We start from the raw sequence: 14,627 nt of genomic DNA, 5'->3' as shown, positions 1-14,627 counted from the left end.
AGTTTTGAGCCAAATAAACGTCATTTGCGGGAACTTTTGATTTACTTCTTTAATTTGAAGAAATCTGCAGCTGAGGCTCATCGATTGCTTGTAGAAGCATATGTTGAGGCTGCCTTAAGTGAGAGAAGTTGTCATGAATGGTTTCAAAAATTTAAAAACGGTGAATTTGACGTCGAAGACAAAGAACGTAGCGGAAGGCCGAAAGTGTACGAAGACGCGGAATTGGAAGCATTATTGAATGAAGATTCGTGCCAAACGCAAAAAGTAGTGGCTAGCGATGGACAATACTTTCAATAAAACATTATATCAGCTTGATCAAAAAGTTTCCGGAAGAGACCACCAGGTGATGCTCTGAGTCAGCTGATTTAAGTTCTTTTTTTTGGCTAGGTTGCCACATCTATCATTGACATTTCCATCAAATTTTATCGCCATAGCTTGACATTTGTAAAAATTACGCCGTCTTGAGTACATCTACCTCTGCGCATGTTTTCGATTTTTTACAGTTTTAAAAATGGAGTTGAATTTGCAACAACGAGTTTGTATTAAATTTTGCGTTAAAAATGGATTCAATGGTGCGAAAACCTTGGAAATGTTGGGAAACTGTTTCGGCAGTGATGTTCTAAAGAAAACAACCGTTTACGAGTGGCATGAACGCTTCAGAAGTGGTCGTGAATCCGTCGAGGATAACGAACGCAGTGGCAGGCCGTCGACATCGAAAACCGACGAAAACATCAATAAAGTGAGAGAAATGTTGGCCAATAACCGCAAATTAACTATCAGAGAGCTGGCAGAGGACTTAAACATTGCTTATGGATCCGTTCAGGACATTGTAGTTAATGATTTGGGTTTGCGCCGTGTTGCTGCAAAGTTGGTCCCGAAGGAATTGAATTTCATGCAAAAAAGGGACCGCGTTGACATCGCCAAAGACATGATTTCCAAGACTGAATCCGACCCAACATTCATCAAACGCATCATTACTGGAGACGAGACGTGGGTTTATGAGTACGACACGCAATCCAGACATCAGGCGAGTGAATGGAGAGCTCCAAATGACCAAGACCAAAAAAACCACGTCGTTTTCAGTCGAAAAAGAAAGCGATGCTCACGGTTTTCATGGATTACAACGGTATTGTACATCACGAATTTTTGTCAGAAGGTCAGACAGTTAATAAGGAGTATTATTTGGACGTTATGAGACGTTTGCGTGAAGCAATTCGCCAAAAAAGAAAGGATTTGTGGGTAAACAACTCGTGGATTTTGCACCATGATAACGCACCGTCGCACAGTGCCATCATTATCTGTGAATTTTTGGTCAAGAACAAAACGAATACCATCCATCGAATTCACCCGATATGGCTCCCTGCGATTTTTTTCTGTTCGATCGAGTCAAAAAACCACTGCGGGGAACGCATTTTAACAGCCGAAAGGAGGTAATGGAAAAATCGAAGACGGCTCTGATGGCTATACCAATAATAGAGTTCCAGAAATGTTTCGAGAGCTGGATCAAGCGCTGGCATAAGTACGTTGCAGTCGTTGGAGAGTACTTTGAAGGAGACAATATCACTTTTGATGAATAAACTTGTATTTTGAATTTTCTGAATGAATTCCGGAAACTTTTTGAGCTAGTATATCGTTCTTTCACAATAAATGCTTAATTTTTGATTAAAAATAGCGGAAACTTATTTGTACACCTAATATATCAGTGAATATGCTTCTGTGCAGTATAACACGGATTATGTTCAGTATTTTGGAGTTGTAAGCGCGTCCAAATGCAGTAAATGCATGCATAGACACATTAGCAGTGAACGATTGCAGTTCATGCATTATTATATAAATCAATGAACAGTATATGCAAAGTTAATCCCACAGGAATAAGATGTATATTTGGTTATTCGAGTTGAATCTTAAGCTTTGTACCTATGATAGCTTTAAAGTGCGAATATATAGCTGCTGGTCGGAGTGGTGCCTGTGCGGAGTGCTCCTGTTTATTAAATATTCAAAATTGTTAAACTGTCATTCATGCGATGTATAACTATTGATCATATATTAAGATAGCCGAGCTTATAATAAGATGAGAAATGTTTTCCTTGCAATGGACTGAAAGTGGAGTGGGTCCTACTCCTCCCGGTGAATTCCGTCTCCACATAAGGGTAGGTGAAATTTATTTATTATTATTTATGAGAAGAGTCGCTGATCAATTGTACAACATGAATGGCTTCAAGTAGCTACGTAAGAAATATCTGAAGATCCAATTAGATTTTCTAAATTTCGAATCGTGGTACGCGATGATGAGATGCAAAGCAGAAAGAGAATATGGGCTTAGTTGTTAGCGGCAATTTTAGGGATACACCATATTTAAAGATCCGGGCTAACACATCTTCACCAATCTTAAGTTGCAGTACGCGGCGATAAGATGCATGGCTGAAGATTTCACGGGTTCAGTCGTTATCGGCCATTGATGTCGAGTGCGTCTGATGTCTATGCGTTTGTTTAGTGATGTCATCTAATGTATGAGAGTGCATACTCTATCGTCTAGGGGGGGGGGCGGCCATTCGTGGGAGGTTGTGTGTCCCTTGCCTTCTCCGGGACACTGACGTGGGCAATTTGTTCACGCTGGTCATTTGGTGTCGGGTCATTTTGTCACTTAATGCGTTCGGGTGTGTTCTTGGTTCCTTGGCGTCTTGTGTTGAACGCCCGGAGCCTTGGCGCGGGAGTTCCGTGCTCTGTTCCTCTCCTCTGGTAGTAGTTTCCCCTGGCGACGGGGTATCAGATAGTGAATGCGTTAGCGACCTAAGTACCGCCAATACTATCTTACGTGTTTCTGTCATCCTTGTGAGGTTTCATGTTTATTCTTCCCAGAAAATGAGTCGTTAACAGTATATATAAATGATGAGTACTCAATCAATGTTCCCCTTTTGGGGCAAGGGTGGCGACTACTTGTAAATCTTTTCCCACAAATGAATATGATAATGTCGAAAATAGAAGAATCGCTCGGGGATTCGGAGTATCAAGATCCGGTTCGCGGCTGGTCCCTGCGACCAATCAGCTATCCAGGAGATAGACTCATGCCAGGGACTGGGTGAAGAGTTACTGACGAGTTCCCAACTCGAAAATACTATCGTCGTAGATAAACAAATAGGATAAACAAAATAGGAAAAGATCAAGTCGATTGAGAAACTAGACGTAAGAGTTCGAGTTGATAAAAATCTCATTCCGAGAACCAGTGGAATAAGTGGTGCCAGACATAGGCGACAATAATGTGGGAGATAATATATAATATATAATGTGGGAATACGCATAAGTGATATCAACGATGCGAACGTAGAGAACCGTAGTGGACAATATGAAGGATTAAGAGCGGCGCCTCTTTTTCCGGCTTACCGCCCTCCGTTTAGGAGGATCAACAAGAGGCTGGACTGTGTGGATCAGACAGAAGACTATGATATGCGGGAGTTTTTTACTCAGTGCGGGTGGCGGCCGTTTCAACGGGAGTGGACCGGAAACAGCGAGGTTGATGGGCGGTCGCTCTCGAGATGGTCGCGAGATAAACGTGGCTGATCAGGTCGTGGATCAGCAATAAGAGACTTTAATTATGGGGGTGAATAATCGGATTCTAGGATTTCGGATGTGGAGGGAGTGAGGAATCATCCGGCGTGGATGGATGTTGGTAGAGCAAAGTTCTTGTTCCATCATGGTCCCCGTCGATCTTCCCCTCCTCCTCACTTGATGACGGTCCGGCGTTCGACTGCGACTGCCTGTCGCAGTTGGGGGACTCTTTCGCCTCTCAGAGGACAACGTTTGGTCCTTTGAGGGATTCGATTTCTGCGTCCAGGCGTAGATTGGCGCGTACGCCGGCGGTGCTGGTGGAGTGCAGTGATGGAGGCCGCTCTTACGCAAAGGCTATGGCGTTGATGAGGGGAAAAAAATCACCCTATCAGAATTAGAGATTATGGATACAAGAGTCAAAAAGGCGCAATTAATAGGTGACGATGTGCGGAATAAAGCGAATCTTGCGATGCGGATGAGAGAGGTTCTGAAAGTGCATTTTTCAATGGAAAAGAGTTATTTGCCCAGTACTAAAAAACTTAGAATCATAGGATTGGACGATTCTATTGGGGAATCCGAGATTAGAGCTGTGATCAGTGATAATGGATGCAGATTCTACAGAAGTAAGAATAGGTTTACTCACAAGGGGGGGTTTATTTACGGTTTGGGCGAGATGCCCTTTGTCTTGTGCAATAAAAATTTGTGATATTGGAAGGTTGCGAATGGGATGATCCACTGCGCGTTTGGAGCTGCTGGAGAGAAGACCTCTCCAATGTTTTGATGCCTCGCGGCGAGTCACGTTAGAGCGGTCTGCCCTAGTGTAGTGAACAGAACGGACTGTTGCTATAACTGTAAGTCACAGGGACACAGGGGTAGCTCTTGTCGGGCAGAGCCAAGGTGTCCGGTTTGCGACAAGAGAGGACTGAACTCGCGACACAGAGCTAGGGGTTATTATTGCAGACTGATTCACGGCGGGACGGAGGTTCGGGTTCCTGAGCCGGAGCCGGGGCGGTGCTTTTCGGCGATGGGGGTCCCAGCTGTCTCTAGTCGATGCGAGGACAGGTTGGCCGGCATTGGACTTGTCAGGTTCGATGTCAATCGAAGCCTGAGAATGTATATGAATGGGTAGGATCTTTCAATTCAACGCCAATCGCGCGCGGTGCAGGACTTGGATCTTCACAGGACATGGGAAAAATCAGTAAACATCGTAGTAATTTCGGAACCGAAAGTACTACGAAAAAGTTTCGCTTCGGGGCAGACTCTAGATGGGCTTATTTCGTCGATGGACACTCAGTGGCGGTCACTTGGTACGGGATGTTAGATGGTTCTCCAATGTTGGAGAGAGGCGATGGATACATGGCTATTTTGTGAAACAATATTGTATTAATAGGCTGCTATTACTCCCCAAATAGGACAGTTTAGCAGAGTTTATAGGCCGATTAGCAGAGTTTGAGGAATTCTTAACATTGCTGACAGATGTAGTAGTGAGGCAAAAACAAAGTCATTGATTGTGTTGGGTGACTTCAACGCTAGAGCCAGTGAGTGAAACCATACAGGCACTAACGCAAGAAAAAACATTCTTAACGACTGGGCATATTCTATGGATTTGTATATTCTGAATCAGGGAAATATTTTCGCCTGTATTCATCCAAGGGAATCTGTAATTGATACCACATGGGCGACGAGGAGAGCCGCGTACCGGGTGTCGACTTAGAGGATGAATGCAGAAATCGATACCCTCTCGGATCATCGATATATCTTTATCGACGTGATTCCTGGGAACGTGAAAGAAGATTGATTTCGATGCCGAGATCGAGAACTAAAAAGGGTCGTTCCGTTTACTGGTGGAACGTCGAGATCGAGGATCTAAAATATGCATGCACGCTGTAGGAGAAGGATGCAAAAAGAGAAGAAATGTGAACCCCGAAGAAAAAAGCTATGGGAAGAGTTAAAGATCTCTAGTCGCAGACTGCGTGGGCCTATTTGGAGGTCAAAAAATAACGCTTGGCAGAAGTTATTGGCAACTCTTGATGATGACCCCTGAGGAAGGCCGTATCGAATAATGATGAAACATTTGCGATCGGTGAAGCAATCGGCCATAGAGAAACTCTTATCGGATGGAAAGAGTAATACTCACCCTATTTCCTAGAGCATGTTCAGGTGGAGAACACGAAAATAGGAGAATAGAATCCAAAAATAACAATCGATGTTCCTAAATTATTAGGGAACTTATATTTCTAAATGCAAGGCACCAGGTCCAGATGGAATATTAGGCAGATTCTTGGCGAATTCATTGGATTTTTTTAGCTGGATGATTACTTGCTATAATGCCGTTTGCAAAAAGGAGTTTTCCCGACTGAATGGAAACGTGCTAGATTGCTTCTCAGGAAGCCTAATAAGAGTGAGGATGAGCCATCGTCGTTTAGACCAATTTGCCTATTGAATGAAATTGGTAAATTATTTGAAAGAATTTTAAATTCAAGATTGCCTTCCTGGAAAGAGAGGGGGAATTATTTGATTATCAGTTTGGATTCAGAGCAAATAGGTTGACCGTCGATGTGATATTATGCCTGAAAAAATGGGTAGATACGAAATTTCGAGAGAACCGAGTAGTTATTGCTGTCTGTTGGACATTCCGAATGCGTTCAATTCGCTACCATGGGGAGAGCGCAGCATAGATTTAGAACCTCTCCCGCAAAAAGACATGAAGGAACCAACAAAATTGCCATTAAAGCGGAAAACGCTAATGCAAGATCCTTCTAATCTACGCTATTAGCAGACAAACCCGAAGTCAAACGAGAAGCAATAAAGTACAGAAAAAACCACAGGAGTTATAGCAATATGAAAACGGAAGAAGTGAAGTAGAAAATAGAAACGACTCCCCAGACAAAATAAGCAGTGAAGAACAAAACCCAGAAGAAGAAGAAAAAGATGAAGAGAGAAGAAAATGAGGATAGAATATCAAAGAAGAAAGAAAAACTTACTATCATTAATCAAGTAATAAATAGTAATAATATTGTGGAATCACGCGACTTATTATTTTTGTGAAAGGATAATGTAGCGTATTTCGTAGATACCAACGGAAAACCTTTAGCCTCCAGTTCACAGAAGTTATCTGAAAGAAATGAAATCCTCTGTTTAGGAAACCTTGTCTTAGGTAAAGCTAAGGCCATAAAATATAAAAAATACTATCATATAGCTTTGCTTGAAGGACAACGCGAAGGATCAACTATGACTCTCACCCGCGGAAAACCGGAACTTAGAAACTCTTAGTATTGCGAAAACAAATTATGTTAATAATATAAATAATTATAACAGACGTGGTTTATAAATCAAAACATATAAAAAGAAGAGCATGAAACCACAGCACTGGATGTTGTTTGTGAAATTTAATAATTCATTACATTAATACAAAATCTTTAGACGTTTCGGCCACAATCTGATCATCTTCAGTAAAATCACAAATATTCGTAAAACGCAGAATGTACATATATCTGACATTAAATTCAACCGTCAAAAATATAAATATGTATAAACGTGTTCTTTCATCTTATGAAGATGCATCATACAACATGATTGCAGCGCCAATTATCATATTGCAAGTTATGAACAAGAATTTCCAGATTCTAATTTAAAAATTAAACTATCGTTAATATCTTCTAGTCAATTTTATGAGGATTAACAAATCGTTATCTGTTTTACAGACAAAATGATGAATCTTGAGCATTTTCCTCATGCAGATGGAAATTCGTCGTGACATTGTGTATTATTATTTGTCATATCGTCATATGTTATCACTATTTATATATATGTCAAAAGTTTAGATTGTTCTAGAATTATTTTTAAGTGTGAGAGAGATCTTTCTTTAGAAAAGGCAGATAAACATCAGGCAAACCTTCAGTGTTACTTTGCTTATTAATATTATTTATTTGACTTTTTATGTATATCATTTCAGAAATTCTTTTAAATAATGACTGTTCTCTATCTGAACGACAAATTACTTACAACATTAATATTTGCCCTGATAAATTTAAAACAAATTTCGCAATAATAAATATAAATGAACAATGGCTAATAAATCTTAGTGATACGAAAATTCCAGAAAAAGCCGAAGTCGTATTGCAATTAGGTCAGCAGTTTAATTTACCTAACAATGTCATCAGTAAAGAAAAGAGTACGCTTGAGTTTATTAAACATATCGAGTATAACCTTTTCAAAACGGATGATGAAATTTGTAAAACGGTAAGGAATAAAGCAATTCAAATTTCAAAATCAATAGATAATTGCGATATTAAATCTGCCGAAAATGATATCATACGAGAAGGTGTAAGAGAGGTAAAACAATTCATTTCAGAGAACCCATTCTAGTTACCAGAACGGATAAAGATAACACAACTGTAATAAATCGCGAAAGTTACAGAAGTAAAATGTATGAAATTCTTAATGACCAGAGCACATACATTTTAGTAAATAAAGATCCCACTAACAAAATTACAACGGAAATTAGCAATTTATTAAAAAATTGGAAAAATAAGGGGGAAAAATTATACATTAAAACGTGTATAAAAAATTGTATGTATCGGACGGCGAACTCCCGAGTTACTATGGACTGCCAAAAATTCATAAGGAAGGTCATCCGCTGAGAATAATAGTTAGTTGCATAAACAGTGCCTTTTATCCATTAGCGACTTTCTTAAAAGATATTATAGATAATAATAACAAAAAGAATTTTAGTTATGTCAAAAACAGTTTTGTTATTGTGAATAAGCTTCTCAATGGAAGGGTAATCGATAATAATTTTAGCATTATATCTTTTGACGTGGTTTCGATGTACGAACATTCCGACCGATTTAATATTAAAGAGTATTGAACGAAGGTGGAATCTGATTGAAAACAAGACTTCGATACCTATCCATGAGTTTGTAAAAGCAATTATGATTATAATTAACTCTTCATTTTTTAAATTTGATAAAAAATTTTTAAACAGATTTTTGGCATGCCAATGGGCTCTCCACTGTCCCCTATATTAGCAAACATAGTACTACAAGACTTAGAACAAGAAATTATTACTGCTAATAATATTATCTCGTCTTTTTATTTCTGTTATGTTGATGACATTGTATTGTCCCTGCATAAAGATAAAGTTGAGAATGTTCTGGAATTGTTTAATTCGTATCATGAAAAGATAAGGTTTACAGTAGTCTTTGACGACGAAAATGGCATTAATGTTTTAGATGTTAAACTAATGAGACAAGAAGGAAGAATTATCTTTGATACTTATAAAAACCTACTATTCGGGGAGATATTTGAATTATTATTCGAATCATCCATTAACATAAAAGGAGTGTAATTATCGAGCAATTACAAACAGAATATTGTTTTTATCCCATCCAAAATTTCAGGAAAAAAATATTTCAGACTTAGTTCACACTCTGTTAATGAATGGTTATCCTCTTGAATTCATTTTTTCAACAATAAAAAACAGAATAAAAACTTTAGAAAATAGAACTAATTTAGATAAAAATAGTGAGTGTAATAATAATGAAAACAATTCTAATTCCAATTTAAGGAAAAAGTTTTTTATAATACCATATTTAAGTAAAGTATCAGAAAAGTTTAAAAAATTATCACATAGTCAGGGCTTTAATATTGCTTATAAACCTGTAAGTAAACTTAATAGATTTATAAAAACTGGAAAAGATCGTGTATGCAAAGAGGACCATTGTGGAGTGATTTATAAGATAAATTGTAAGTCTTCTTGATGTTAGCCAAACAAAAAGAAAATTAAAAACTCGAATCAAAGAACATAAGATTGACATAAGAAGATTCACCTCTGAGATATCAGTGGTTTCACACCAAGATGAATGAGATGCACAAATTGGATTGAGATAATATTAGAATTTTAGATACAGAACAATCATTATTTAAAAGAAGAATTTCTGAAATGATATACATAAAAAGCCAAATAAATAGTATTAATAAGCAAAGTGACACTGAAGGTTTGCCTGATGTTTATCTGCCTTTTCTAAAGAAAGATCTTTCTCACACTTAAAATAATTCTAGAACAATCTAAACTTTTGACATACATATAAATAGCGGTAACATATAACGATATAACAAATAATAATACACAATGTCACGACGAATTTTCATCTGCGTGAGGAAAGTGCTCAAGATTCATCATTTTGTCTGTAAAATAGGTAACGATTTGTTAATCCTCGTAAAATTGACTAGAAGATATTAACGATAGTTTAATTTTCAAATTAGAATCTGGAAATTCTTGTTCTACATAACTTGCAATATGATAATTGGCGCTGCAACCATGTTGTGTGCACTTTCATAAGAACGTTATACATATTTATATTTTTAATGATTGAATTTAATGTCAGATATATGTATTGGGTCATTTAAAAAGTATCCGCGGTTTTTTCATTCAAAAATTAAACAAAAAACCGCGAATACTTTTTAAATGACCTAATATATTCTACGTTTTACGAATATTTGTGATTTTACTGAAGATGGCCAGATTGTGGCCGAAACGTCTAAAAATTTTTTATTAATGAATTATTAAATTTCACAAACAATATCCAGTGCTGTGGTTTCATGCTCTCTCTTTTTATATGTTAATAATATACTCTGGATCAATATTAAAACCGTATTGCAATTAATCTTTGCCGATTCATCAATCAAATTAATTATAACGGGCTAGTTAAATATCCACCAAAAGAGCTTCGTACTGCGATAATTGGAGAAATTCATTGCTAACCTATGGGTAGACACAGAAGCGTTACAAAAACATATAATAGAATAAAACACAAGTACTATTGGGAAAATTTGAAATTCGACGTTCAACGCTACATACAGCAATGTTTGCAATGCCAATTAAAAAAATTAGTACGAATAAAAACCTATGATGATTACCGACACTGAGATTCGATAAGATAGCCACGGATATTATGGGATCTCTATTTAAAACCGAGAAAGGAAATGAATATATATTAACATTATAGGATCAGCTAACTAAATTTTGCATGGGTATACCCCTGCCAGATCAAACCGCTGAAACTGTAGCAGAAGTCTTTGTTGACAGATTTATCTGCGTATTAGAAGCACCCAAAACGATATTGACAGATTAAGGAAGAAATTTTATTAGCGAGTTAATGAAGAAAATTGCAAAGTTATTCAGGAACTGCGTACTACCATCTTCCACAATCAAATGGATCATTGAAAAGATTTCATCATGCATTAAGCGAATATTTAAAACAATACGCCAATAATCAAAAACAATGAGATAGGTGGATTGGATTAACAATATTTAATTATAACACCAGCATTCATTGGCATGAAGCCACCAAACATACTCCTTATGAACTAATATTCGGTAAAATAGAAAGAACGGCGTCAAATGAATTATTAGACCTCGAAGACAAATTGGCAAGTTATGACGAATATCTGATAAATTTAGTTACGCAGCTTCACAACATCTAAGGAAATACTCGTAAAAACGTAATAGCAGTCAAAATTAAATTCAAAGAACATTATGATAAGAAGATTAATCCGCAATTATTTAAACCAGGAGATTTTCCTATTAAAGGGGCCAAAACCAGGATAATTCGGGGATTAATATACAGGATCTTACGAAGTGTTAGAAATATTAAATCGGAATAACATAAAAATTAGAATAAAGAAAAACAGTCAAATAGTACATAGTTCTAATAAGATTGCGAATTTCTCACATAAAACTTTCAATAATTAATTCAAAATAATAATAACAAAATAAAATTTCAAATGGATTCCCAGATGAATGGACGAATTACAATAGCATTATTAATAAGTTGGACTCAAGGAACTTACGAGATAATAGGGTACGACTGCGGGTCACCAGCAAACATAACTACAATGTCGTTACTTAATATCGAAAAGTATGATATACTACCGCAAAAGATGAATAAGATCTTAAAATATATACAACCAAATTAATGAATTTAAATCCGTAAGAGTAATCCAATGTAAAGTAGAGATTGATAGAATTGTTGAAAAATGTGGAATGTTCTCTCACACATGAATGTATACAATGATAAATATTCATACATACAAGAAACATCTCGTGAGGTGTGTGAAAAAATGTACATTATGGGATATCTCCAAATAGGATACATCCATATAACCGGACTAAAATCAAATCAGACAGACTCTCGAGCAGTCACCTCACCACAAGTGAATAACGACGGATCGTATAGCGGAAGCACGTATTCCGATCCCTATGGAACATAGATCGATGTTATTGTATTAGCAACTATAACGTTATTAGATTACCATGCCATTGTACGACTAAACACTAATCAGGTAATGTTACGATCAGATGTAATTTGCGAATTTGCCTCTATCCATTATGTGGAGGGATTACTTATTAGAATGCTTTACCTGCACGAGATTTTTGTGGAATATCAAATTATGATGCACTTTACACTGGACTTGCGGAAATATTGACAGATGTACGATCTCAAATAATTTACATCTTAAATTCACAAAATATCATTTTTGCCTTAACAAAAAAGAAGATAGAAATAATGTGTGGCTATGTTTCTAGTACAAACCGAACACTCTCGAAATTATTAATTTTCGAAATCACACCCAATAATATTATAAAATTTTCAGCAAAGTATATAAACCAGAAAATCTCGACATTTTTACCTACATGAATTCTAAATTTGTGTACATGGAAAAACATATATGCACCCAAATAAGCCAGTTTACCGAAATGTACTTCAACAACAGTGTAATCTCAAATAGAAAATATTAAAAAATGCCCTAGCTCTCGCCTCTCATTCACCGGATGCTTTCGCTTACTACGTACTGCAAGGGCCTGGATATATGGCTTTATTGGCCGGAGAAGTAATACATATAGTAAAATGTGTGCCCGTTGAGATAAAACTCGCCTCAACTCAAGAATGTTATCAATTATCCGTGATAACGAAACACAGTTTCTAACATCACAAACTCACATCCTGATGCGACAAGGAATGCAAGTGACTTGTAATTCACTCGCACCTGCTATGTACCTTCTAGGAGATTCATGGTATCAGTTTACGCCTCGGCCAGTAGAAACTTTACCACCCGACGTACTCAAACCAATGACCAAACCAACTTGGAAATATATCAGCCCCGGATCACTCGCCATAAGCGATATATATTCAGATAATAACCTAGAAACCTTACGAGATCACATAATGTTTCCAGCCGAACAACAATACCGTAGCACGAGAAATGATGGGACAACCAGGATTTGTGAATGGAGATTCGTTCTCTAACTTATTAGATGAAGCATCAATAGAAAAGATAGCTGTGTCTGCCTGGGAAAAATTTTGAAACAGATTCCTAATTTTCGGAAACGTTAGCGCTGAAATAACAGGAATATATATAAGCGCAAGAATCATAAAACTAATATTAGATACAATTGTACATGGATATGCTCTGCATATCATATATGGGTAGTTAATATTCTTAATAGAAGTCATTTAGGATTCACTTACCAATCTTTTACTACACCTAGGAAAGGAGAAACGTACAAAAACATAGCTGCTTCAGCTCCCGTCGAGTCGAAATCTAAAAGAATAAAAAATTCTGAAGTACGAGATGATACGAGAACAGAATCCAACTATCCTTTCTTTCCTCCCAAAGAAGCCTCCATTTATACACTTGAGCTAAAAGAATAAATAAAGGGAATTTTCTCTGCCTATTAAACTTCTTTCCCAAATGACTTCTTCTGTCCTTCCTCTCTAAAACAAAAAAACCATCCAACCAACTTATAATTCTTTTATAGATAACAATGGAGATTACCTGCATAAACACGCGACTTCTAACACGTAGCCCATTGAAAGCACGAATAATAAAAGTGGACTCACCCACAAAATTTTGAATCCAACTCCATAATAGTCACGAAGACTTCAAGAAGTTAATAGACGAATTCACTCGTCGGATGACGCGACGTAGCCGATTCCTATCCTTACTACCAATCACACTCACCTGGACGAGATGGTTGCGATTCAAGAAAGACGAAAGTGGCAAAGGAAGATTCTCATTCAAATTTGAGGAGATGAAACAACAGTGATCGTTCTAAGAGACTAGGGGTGCATTATCGAATGACCTTGTCACGATCTTTGCATACTTAAGGATAAATTCCACGATCTAGAATGGCAGACAATTCCCTGCGCATTCGCTTACACTGGCCTTACCTGACCCTGCAAAAAGGATTTGGTCCCGACGAACAGGCAGCTGATCTAATTTCTAACGGAGCGGCGCGAAGAATGGATCAGCATCGTAGAAGATATAAACGAAGAGGCTGCGCTTGTAAAACTAGAAATAAGAAACGAATGTGGCAAAGAAATAAAAAATGTCAAGGATATTCTAATAAGTCTAGGCCATGCACAGCACAGTGAGAAAACTGTGCAGCAATTAGAAACTGTACAGCTCTTTGTTGAATCGATTATATTAAGAAGAAAAAATTCTTTTATCCACGACCGCTCAAAATATACAAACTATTATAATACATGTATTAATAGAATAACACAAAAAACCCTTTAAAAAAATATATATATATTAATAATGTTTAATTAGTATTAGCTATTGAAAACATTAAAAAAATATATACATATATAAATAATAATAATAAAGTTTAATTAGTAGGGAAAAAATACATACATATATATATATATATATATATATATATATATATATATATATATATATATATATATATTGGGTCATCTAAAAAGTATCCGCGGTACTTTGTCATTAGATATATGACCATCAACACACATCTAGTGACAAAAAACCGCGGATACTTTGTCACTAGATATATGACCATCAACACACATCTAATGACAAAAAACCGCGAATACTTTTTAGATGACCCAATATATATACTGCACAATTATATTTACTATTTTTTATATAGCTAATGCTTTATAAACTTGATATTGTTATTAAATTTTTTTTAATTTTACTTTTTATATATATATATATATATATATATATATATATATATATATATATATGGGTCATCTAAAAAGTATCCGCGG

At 36.5% G+C, this 14,627-nt stretch overlaps 2 protein-coding genes and 1 pseudogene across 11 annotated transcripts in view; 2 read left to right on the top strand and 1 right to left on the bottom strand.

The window, feature by feature from the left end:
* LOC105148554 (glucose dehydrogenase [FAD, quinone]) overlaps positions 1-14,627 on the bottom strand; it is a 151,801-nt gene that overhangs the window by 95,267 nt on the left and 41,907 nt on the right. The gene's annotated exons all lie outside the window — the stretch shown is intronic.
* On the top strand, positions 27-3,377 carry LOC147909459 (protein GVQW3-like). Its single transcript, XM_087406782.1, has one exon. It carries the CDS (start codon positions 512-514, stop codon positions 1,193-1,195), a length of 684 nt encoding a protein of 227 aa, XP_087262908.1. The 5' UTR covers positions 27-511; the 3' UTR covers positions 1,196-3,377.
* Positions 5,221-14,192, top strand: LOC147909458 (uncharacterized; annotated as a pseudogene).

This window comes from Acromyrmex echinatior, chromosome 6 (assembly GCF_024713525.1).
Source record: "Acromyrmex echinatior isolate Ae372 chromosome 6, ASM2471352v2, whole genome shotgun sequence".
In the NCBI taxonomy this organism is placed as follows: Eukaryota; Metazoa; Arthropoda; class Insecta; order Hymenoptera; family Formicidae; genus Acromyrmex; species Acromyrmex echinatior.
Note: the sequence above shows the minus strand (reverse complement) of the source record. Positions and strands in the feature narration are given on the sequence as shown.